This window comes from Pelophylax lessonae (genome assembly GCF_965119305.1).
Source record: "Pelophylax lessonae genome assembly, chromosome: 6".
Lineage (NCBI taxonomy): Eukaryota > Metazoa > Chordata > Amphibia > Anura > Ranidae > Pelophylax > Pelophylax lessonae.
Window position 1 is genome coordinate 22,601,253 of NC_138773.1, and position 9,460 is coordinate 22,610,712.

General features: G+C 47.6%; 1 protein-coding gene across 1 annotated transcript in view; it reads left to right on the plus strand.

Annotated features, from left to right (window-relative positions):
* LOC309557642 (microfibril-associated glycoprotein 4-like) overlaps nucleotides 1-8,011 on the plus strand; it is a gene marked incomplete at its 3' end in the record, with an annotated part of 38,154 nt that extends 30,143 nt beyond the window's left edge. Inside the window, exon 6 of the mRNA XM_082260433.1 lies at nucleotides 7,719-8,011. Coding sequence (XP_082116559.1) covers nucleotides 7,719-8,011 — 293 coding nt within the window. The remainder of the gene's footprint in view (nucleotides 1-7,718) is intronic.
* Nucleotides 8,012-9,460: the final 1,449 nt, after the last annotated feature.

Consider the following 9,460-nt stretch of genomic DNA (forward strand, 5'->3'; position numbering starts at 1 on the left):
TCTCTAATTAAGTTAACCCCTTCCCTGCCAGTGTCATTTTTACAGTAACAGTGCATATTTATAGCACTGATTACTGTGGTAATGTCACTGGTGACCCCAAAAGTGTCAAATGTCAGTCAGGGGTCCGATCTGTCCGCCGCAATGTCGCAGTCCCGCAAAAAAAATTGCAGATCACCGCCATTACTAGTAAAAAAAAAAACAATAAAAATTACAAAAATCTTTCCCGTAGTTAGTAAACGCAATAACTTTTGCGCAAACCAATCAAAATACGCTTATTGTGATTTGTTTTACCAAACATATGTAGCAGAAAACAAATTGGCCTAAAATGTTAAAAAAATTAGATTTTTATATTTTTTTTGGGGAATTTCATATAAAAAAAATTTGAAAAATATTATTATTTTTTTCAAAATTGTCGCTCTTTTTTTGTTTATAGCGCAAAAAGTAAAAATGGCACAGGTGATAAAATACCACCAAAAGAAAGCTCTGTTTGTGGGAAAAAAAGGACGTCAATTTCATATGGGTACAGCTTCGCACGACCTTGCAATTGTCCGTTAAACTCATGCAGTGCCGAATCGCAAAATAGGCCCTGGTCTTTGAGCAGCCAAATCCTCTGGGGCTTAAGTGGTTAACTGATGTTCCTCTGCACTCACCTGACCCTGAGAATCATTCAACCCACTGGACACTTTTGGTTCCGTCATTTCAGACGGACACACTGACACAATTAGAATACTGTTTGGTTATTTTACTTGAAAGATTAATCAGTATAACTTAATGATGACAAAATATGACTTAACAATAATGAAGTGCTGCAGTATCAGTCAGCTGAACCCCACTTAACACAAGGAGGCTCAATGGACTGACACAATGAAGGTAAGTATACAGCAAAAGAAAGGATAATGAATCACATGGATATAGCAACTCTACTATAGCCTCAGCTTTACCTGTAGAGCAGTGGTTCTTAACCTGGGTTCGATCGAACCCCAGGGGTTTGGTGGGTCAGTCTCGAGGGTTCGGCACACCCTCCGCTAGTACCACTTCGCTGTCAGGGACTATTTCTCCAGTTTCGGGCATGTCCTTCCGTGCCGTCATCATGGAAATACATAACATCCAGTGGCGTAGTGCAGGGGGGGGCGGCCGCACCGGACGTCATGTCACTCACTCTGTCATGATAGGCTGGCCCCCGCCGCCCGCTAAGTCTGCTCGCACTTGCAGCTCTCTCTGTGGAGTGGTGGGGGGGGGGGGAGACAGGCCAGGCGTGCGGTGCGGAGAGGGACTGTCTGGGGGAGGGACTAACCCGTGCAGCGGCCACCCAGCACAGCGCGGGAGAGAACCACCAGGCCAGGCAGCCGCAGCAGCAGAAGAAGCCGGCAGGTGAGAGGCCAGAGAGCCAGTGGTGACAGAGGTGCTGCAGCCTGCAGGAGGAAAACCTAGCCTGTGGTCCCCACAGAGCCCCCCCCCCTCACATCAGGGTCCCCAGAGCCCCCCTTACATCAGGGTCCCCACAGAGCCCCCCCTCACATCAGGGCCCCCACAGAGCACCCCCCTCCTCAAATTAGGGTTCCCACAGAGCCCCCCATCCCCTCCCATCCTACATCAGGGTCACCACAGAGCACCCCCCCCTCACATTAGGGTCCCTACAAAGCCCCCCATCCCATCCCACATCAGGGTCCCCAGAACTGCTCCTACTCACGTTTTTAGGCTGAGGGCGGTTGACACACAGGACTCACTGTGCTGTGCTGGCCTGGAGTAGCTGGCGGCAGGAGGTGGGTGAAGCCAACACTCCATTCAGCGCGCAGCAGAGGAGGAAGGAGACTCCACAGTGTATGCTGGGGCCTCGCTCTCCTCCTCCTCTGATGAACTCACTGGTTGCTAGACGCCGAGCGGCTATAGCAACCAGTGCACTGGAGTACAGGCCAGCAGCGTGGCAGCTCTGCCGCCGCTGCTGGCCTGGGCTGGGACTCTGGAGTGTACTGGTACGCTAAGGCGCACGGAGAGGTGGCGGTACCCTCAAGAGCCATATTTCGAAGTGGCGGTACTGAGTACCGGTGCGTACCGGCCCACTTAAAGCACTGGTTATTAGCATAACTGTCTTGTTTATTATACCCCTCCTTTTCCTATGTATAAACTGAGGAGACAAATGTATTTATCACAGTTGCCTTCTCCCCGTCACTTGTAGCACCCTTCCCCTAATCATCTTTTTCGGGGGCCAATATGTTCTGACCTCAGTTTTTTACTACTAATATATTTGAAAACAGTTTTAAGCCAGGTACACTATTCTTTTTTTTTTTTTTTTTTTCGTTCAACCCCGCAGGTAAACGAAAAAAAAACCTGTCAAAAAATGTGTACTAACCATGTGATCGCCCCCCGCTGAGCTGTTGTGCTTTCCCCGCCAGAAAACTGGCTGAGAACATTGGCTGAGAACGCAGAACTGGAGGCGATTGGATGCTGGTTTTCCAGCACGCTTGTCAGACAGAAACCCGCCAAATGGCTGGCTTCTGTTGGACAGACCGACATACACACAGGCCAAATATCGGCCATTTTTTTTTTTTTTTTTTGTTTTTTAACCACTTAAGCCCCGGAAGATTTTACCCCCATTCCGACCAGGGGGTATTTTGCGATTCGGCACTGCGTGACTTTAACGGACAATTGCGCGGTTGTGCGACGCTGTACCTAAACGAATTTGGCGTCCTTTTTTTCCCACAAACAGAGCTTTCTTTTGGTGGTATTTGATCACCTGTGCGATTTTTTTTTTTTTTTGATCACGCGCTATAAACAAAAAAAGAGCGTCAATTTTGCAAAAATAACAATATTTTTCACATTTTTTTATATGAAATTCCCCAAAAAAAATGTAAAAATCAAAATTTTTTTAACATTTTCGGCCAATTTGTTTTATGCTACCTATGTTTGGTAAAAAAAATCGCAAAAAGCGTATTTTGATTGGTTTGCGCAAAAGTTATTGCGTTTACTAACAAAGGGAAAGATTTTTGTCTTTTTTTTTTTTTTTTTGCGGTACTGCGACATTTCGGCGGACAGATCGGACCCTTGACTGACATTTTTGACACTTTTGGGGTTACCAGTGACATTTCTACAGTAATCAGTGCTATATATATGCACTGTTACTGTAAAAATACACTGGTAGTGAAGGGGTTAACTTTATTTGGGAGGGAGGGGCTGTGTGTATCCCTAGGGGCGTGCTTTCTACTGTGATTGGCTGTGGCTTGAGCTGTAAGGACACTGATCAACGGATCTACATAGTAGATCCATGTGATCAGTGTCTTTACAGCGAGGAGAATGACAGGCAGCTTGTTTACACAAGCTGCCTGACATTCTCCCTCTCCCCCGCCGATCGCCGAGTGGCCGGCGGACATCGGGTCCGCTGGTCACACGCGCGGGGGGGTCCGTGACCACGCGGGAGCAGGAGCGCGCCTCCGGGGGCGCTCGCTCCCTAGACCCTCACAAGCAAGCAACGTAGCCCTACGTTAGTTTGCCTGTGAGGGGCTGACCGCCGACGTAGATAGTCGTGCGGCGGTCGGCAAGTGGTTAACTGACCGTTGTCTCCTCATGGGCGGTGTGTACCCAGTTTTACTCTCCTCAACAATGTGTCTTTTGTAATCTATTTTAGATAGATAAGATAAAATAGTTTGTGAATAAATAGACAGATTGGTAGGTAGATGTATGTACAGATGGCTAGATGGAAGGGTATATTTATGAGGTTTAAATTATTAGGTGTGGTAATAGATAGGTGGATGTATTGAAGGTTGGGAACATGGTTGACTGGATGAATGGATGTTTAAATGGTTAGGTTGGTTGGTTGGTGGATGTACAGTATATGTATTTGGTGGATAGATGGATGGTTAGGTGGGTCAATGGGTGGATGGCTGCATATGTGAGTATTTGGTGGATAGATAGAGGGTTCATGCATGGATGTCTTTAGAGATAGATAGATAGATACATACATACATACATACATACATACATACATAGATACATACATAGATACATAGATGATTATGTGAGAGGAGAGGGTGAGGGAGAGGGGGGTGTGAGAGAGGTGAGGGAGAGGGGGGGTGTGAGAGAGAGAGAGAGAGAGAGGTGAGGGAGAGGGGGGGTGTGAGAGAGAGAGAGAGAGAGAGAGAGAGAGAGAGGTGAGGGAGAGGGGGGGTGTGAGAGAGGTGAGGGAGAGGGGGGTGTGAGAGAATGGGGATGAGAGAGAGAGAGGTGAGGGAGAGGGGGGATGTGTGAGAGAGAGAGAGGTGAGGGAGAGGGGGTGTGTGAGAGAGAGAGAGAGGTGAGGGAGAGGGGGTGTGTGTGAGAGGGAGAGGTGAGGGGGGGGTGAGAGAGAGAGAGGGGGGTGTGAGAGAGAGAGGTGAGGGAGAGGGGGGTGTGAGAGAGAGAGAGAGAGAGAGGTGAGGGAGAGGGGGGGGTGTGAGAGAATGGGGATGAGAGAGACGTGAGGGAGAGGGAGTGTGTGTGAGAGAGGTGAGGGAGAGAGGGGATGTGAGAGAGAGAGAGAGAGAGAGAGGTGAGGGAGAGGGGGGGTGTGAGAGAGAGAGGTGAGGGAGAGGGGGGTGTGAGAGAATGGGGATGAGAGAGAGAGGGTGTGTGTGAGGGAGAGGGGGGTGTGAGAGAGAGAGAGGTGAGGGAGAGGGGGTGTGAGAGAATGGGGATGAGAGAGAGAGAGGTGAGGGAGAGGGGGGATGTGTGAGAGAGAGGTGAGGGAGAGGGGGGTGTGAGAGAGAGAGGTGAGGGAGAGGGGGTGTGAGAATGGGGATGAGAGAGAGAGAGGTGAGGGAGAGGGGGGATGTGTGAGAGAGAGGTGAGGGAGAGGGGGTGTGAGAATGGGGATGAGAGAGAGAGGTGAGGGAGAGGGGGGATGTGTGAGAGAGAGAGGTGAGGGAGAGGGTGTGTGTGAGAGAGGTGAGGGAGAGGGGGGGTGTGAGAGAGGTGAGGGAGAGGGGGGGGTGTGAGAGAGAGGTGAGGGAGAGGGGGGTGTGAGAGAATGGGGATGAGAGAGAGAGGTGAGGGAAAGGGTGTGTGTGTGTGAGAGGGAGAGGTGAGGGAGGGGGGGGGTGAGAGAGAGGTGAGGGAGGGGGGGGGTGAGAGAGAGAGAGGTGAGGGAGAGGGGGGTGTGAGAGAGAGAGGTGAGGGAGAGGGGGGGTGTGAGAGAATGGGCATGAGAGAGACGTGAGGGAGAGGGAGTGTGTGTGAGAGAGGTGAGGGAGAGAGGGGATGTGAGAGAGAGAGAGAGAGAGAGGTGAGGGAGAGGGGGGGTGTGAGAGAGAGAGGTGAGGGAGAGGGGGGTGTGAGAGAATGGGGATGAGAGAGAGAGAGAGAGAGGTGAGGGAGAGGGTGTGTGTGAGAGAGAGGTGAGGGAGAGGGGGGTGAGGGAGAGGGGGTGTGAGAGAATGGGGATGAGGGTGAGGGAGAGGGGGGATGTGTGAGAGAGAGAGAGGTGAGGGAGAGGGGGGATGTGAGACAGAGAGAGAGAGGTGAGGGAGAGGGGGGGGGGTGTGAGAGAGAGAAGTGAGGGAGAGGGGGGGGGTGAGAGAATGGGGATGAGAGAGAGAGAGGGGTGAGGGAGAGGGGAGTGAGAGAGAGGGGATGAAATAGATAGAGAGGGGGGGTGTAAGAAAGGGGGGGTGAGAGAAGAGGTGATAGAAGGGGGGTGAGAGAGAGGGGGGTGAGAGAGAGGAGGGGTGAGAGACAGAAGAGGTGAGAAAGAGAGAGAGAGGGGGTGAGAGAGGAGGGGGGCTCCCCTAACCCCCCATCCTACACCAGGAGACCCCCCCCAAAAAAAATTTCAAAGGGAGATCCCCCATGCCAAATTTTAGCAGGGTTCCTGAACACTACTTTAGCCGCGGTGAAGGAGTTGGTGTCCAGTCATATAATAGTGTCCAACCTAGTGTCCAGTCACCTAATATTATGGACTCCTCTCACCTTCCTGCTGCTCTCCGGCTTAGTCACCAGATGCGTGTAGCGAGGCATGAAAGCCCTGGGACCATGACCCACTCTGCAACCACATGACATTTTAGCTACTTCCGGGAACGGAGGCTACCGCCACCATCTCCTCCCCCTCACCGTCACTAGAAGTCCCCTGCTGGTTGGGTATATGCTTCTCTGACTTCCTCATCTCCTCCTACTAAATATACTGCCCCAGGTGTGACATGTGTGGAGCCTTTCATGGGCCCCCTACTGACCCCAGGCCCTCGGGCAGTTCCTGAATGGTCAGTTGGCCAAGGGTCCTAACCTAATATTTCCTTGTTCTGTCTGGTAATTAGGGAGGTTTTGGCTGAAATTGATATATTCTAGTTCCAGAGAGGAGAAAGCTGTAGTTTAGCGGGGATACCCAGTCGGGGGGTGACAGGCAGTTCGACACAACTGCACACTGTGAGCTTCTCACAATGTGCAATAGAAATTACATCAGGTCAGATATAGCCCACCTCTTTTACCTGGCTGGAGGATGTTCTGTATCATCTAGCTCTTTCCTCCCCCGCCTAACTGTCACTTGCCCCGCCCCTTTCATTAAATAGATGTCATTTGTTTCTTTCCATCATGGAAGCTCAGCATCACATGTGGGTGTTACCTGCAGTGGTCTGTCTAGAAACACCCTCATTTATGTTAACCACTTGCCGACTGCCGTCAGTATATTTACTGCGGCAGTCAGCCCCTCACAGGCAAAGCGAAGTAGGTCCACATCGCTTGCCTGTGAGCCTCTAGGGGGCGAGCGCGCGCCGCCAGAGGCGTGCTCCTGCCCCCGCTCATGTGACCGGCGGACTCGATGTCCGCCGGTCACTCGCAAACGTCGGGTGGAGAGGAAGAAAGGCAGGCGGCTAATGTAAACAAAGCTGCCTGTCATTCTCCCCTGTGTAAGAACAGAAATCATACGGTCCTGCTATGTAGGATCGTATGTCTCTGTTGTTACACAAACAGCCACATCCCATAACAGTTAGAAACACGCCCCTAGGGACACACTTAACCCCTCCTTCTCCAATAAAGTTAACCCCTTCACTGCCAGTGTATTTTTACAGTAACAGTGCATATGTATAGCACTGATTACTGCAGTAATGTCACTGGTACTCCCAAAAGTGTCAAAAATGTCAGTCAAGGGTCCGATCTGTCTGCCGCAATGTCGCAGTCCCGCAAAAAAAAAAATCGCAGATCGCCGCCATTACTCGTTAAAAAAAATAAAAATAAAAATGACAAAAGTCTTTCCCTTAGTTAGTAAACGCAATAACTTTTGCGCAAACCATTTAAAATACGCTTATTGCAATTTGTTTTACCAAACATATGTAGCAGAAAACAAATTGGCCTAAAATGTTAAAAAAATTTAGATTTTTACATTTTTTTGGGGGGGAATTTCATATAAAAAAATGTGAAAAATATTGTTATTTTTGCAAAATTGTCGCTCTTTTTTTGTTTATAGCGCAAAAAGTAAAAAGCGCACAGGTGATCAAATACCACCAAAAGAAAGCTCTGTTTGTGGGGAAAAAAAGGACATCAATTTCATTTGCGTACAGCATCGCAGGACTGCGCAATTGTCCGTTAAAGTCACGCAGTGCTGAATCGCAAAATAGGCCCTGGTCAGGAAGGGGGTAAAATCTTCCGGGGCTTAAGTGGTTAATAGATCTGACAATTTTTTTTTTTTTTTTGTTAATATTTGTTCTGCTTCAGTCACATTATGCAGCTATTCTATGTAACTGTAGTACATATTCTAACAGGAAATTCCTTCGGGACCCAACATGGCATGGGTTTCACCACCTACGATCGCGACAATGATCTGATTTCTGGAAACTGCGCCACTACGTTCAAAGGAGGATCCTGGTACAGAAACTGCCATGGTGCCAACCCAAACGGTTTATATTTGAGGGGCCACACCAACCAGTATGCCACTGGCATGATCTGGCAAGCATGGCGAGGAGATTATTACTCCATGAAGATCACTGAGTTGAAGATTGCAGTGAAACAGTGGGCTTCAGATAACGCCCACATCCATACTACAAATAAAAAATGAACTTTCAGCGTAAATCCCCGACATATATACTGTATGCCAGATGCAATAAAATAAAAAGTGTGTAAAGCCTTACAGATGTTTTTATTTAGAAAGCTGCAACATTCTGAGTAGAAAAGCCTTTCCCCTGCCAGCTTGCAGGAAGCAGTGGTTTCTGCAGAGGTCCACACACCCCATTCTGAGTCAGAGCTAGAATTCTCTAGGGCCCAGGGGTCTTCAAACTATGGCCCTCCAGTTGTTCAGGAACTACAATTCCCATCATGCCTAGTCATGTCTGTGAATGTCAGAGTTTTACAATGCCTCATGGGACTTGTAGTTCTGAAACTGCTGGAGGGCCGTAGTTTGGGAAGATCTCTGCTCTAGGCCTTGTTATTCACTTATAGACTTTTGTGTTTCTATATTCACAGAAACACCTGCACTTGAAATTTGCACCCAATATTTTGTTTACCAGTTCACTTAAATATCACTCAATTTTATTGTTTATCATTATATGTGATACTCATATTTTAAGCACATTTTAAGTGTATGGTGTATCACTTTTCAAATATACAGAATATCATGCTGCTTGGATTCCATATTGCACTTCAGCACTTTATTTATATAGATTGGGCCGATTGCATAATATTTGCTAGAGCTGCACGATTCTGGCCAAAATGAGAATGACGATTTTTTAGCATGGAATAAAGATCACGATTCTCTGTGTAACAAAAAAAAATTGGGATAACTTTACTGTTACGTTTTTTTTTTTTATTCATTAAAGTCTATTAATTGCGTTTGAAAGACTGCTGCGCAAATACAGTGTGACATAAAATATTACAACAATGGCCATTTTATTCTGTAGGGTCTCTGCTAAAAAAATATATAAAATGTTTGGGGGTTCTAAGTACTTTTCTAGCAAAAAAAACTAATTTTAACTTGCAAGCAACAATTGTCAGAAAAAGGTCTAGTCTTTTAAGAGGTTAAACTTCCTTTCTCCCTGGCAGAGGGAAGGAAAAGATACAATGTAATCATTTTGTTTATAGTTACTGGGAGACTTAATGCTGATAGGTTTGCGGCAGGCTTTTTTTTTTTTTTTTTTCCACAGCTGTTCTCTCTGCTTCCTCACAGCTATGCAGCAATGCAAAGAATCGAGCATATGTCAGGTTTAGATCGTCAGGGGGGGTGAATCGAGATCGCGATTTTCATACGATTAATCGTGCAGCTCTAATATTTGCCACATATAGGCCCTTTGCGAGCACCTATCACAATTATTTTTATATTATATTTATTATTTATATCATATCTATTATTGTGTTTTATATATTTTTATACTGTTGGAAGATATATCGCATAATACACTTTAGCACCAGCGCACACTAAACTAAGCATGCCAATATCTTCTATGCAGGATGTGGAAACCTTACAAGCGGACCTGAACAAAATAACGGGGTGGGCAACTACATGGCAGATGAG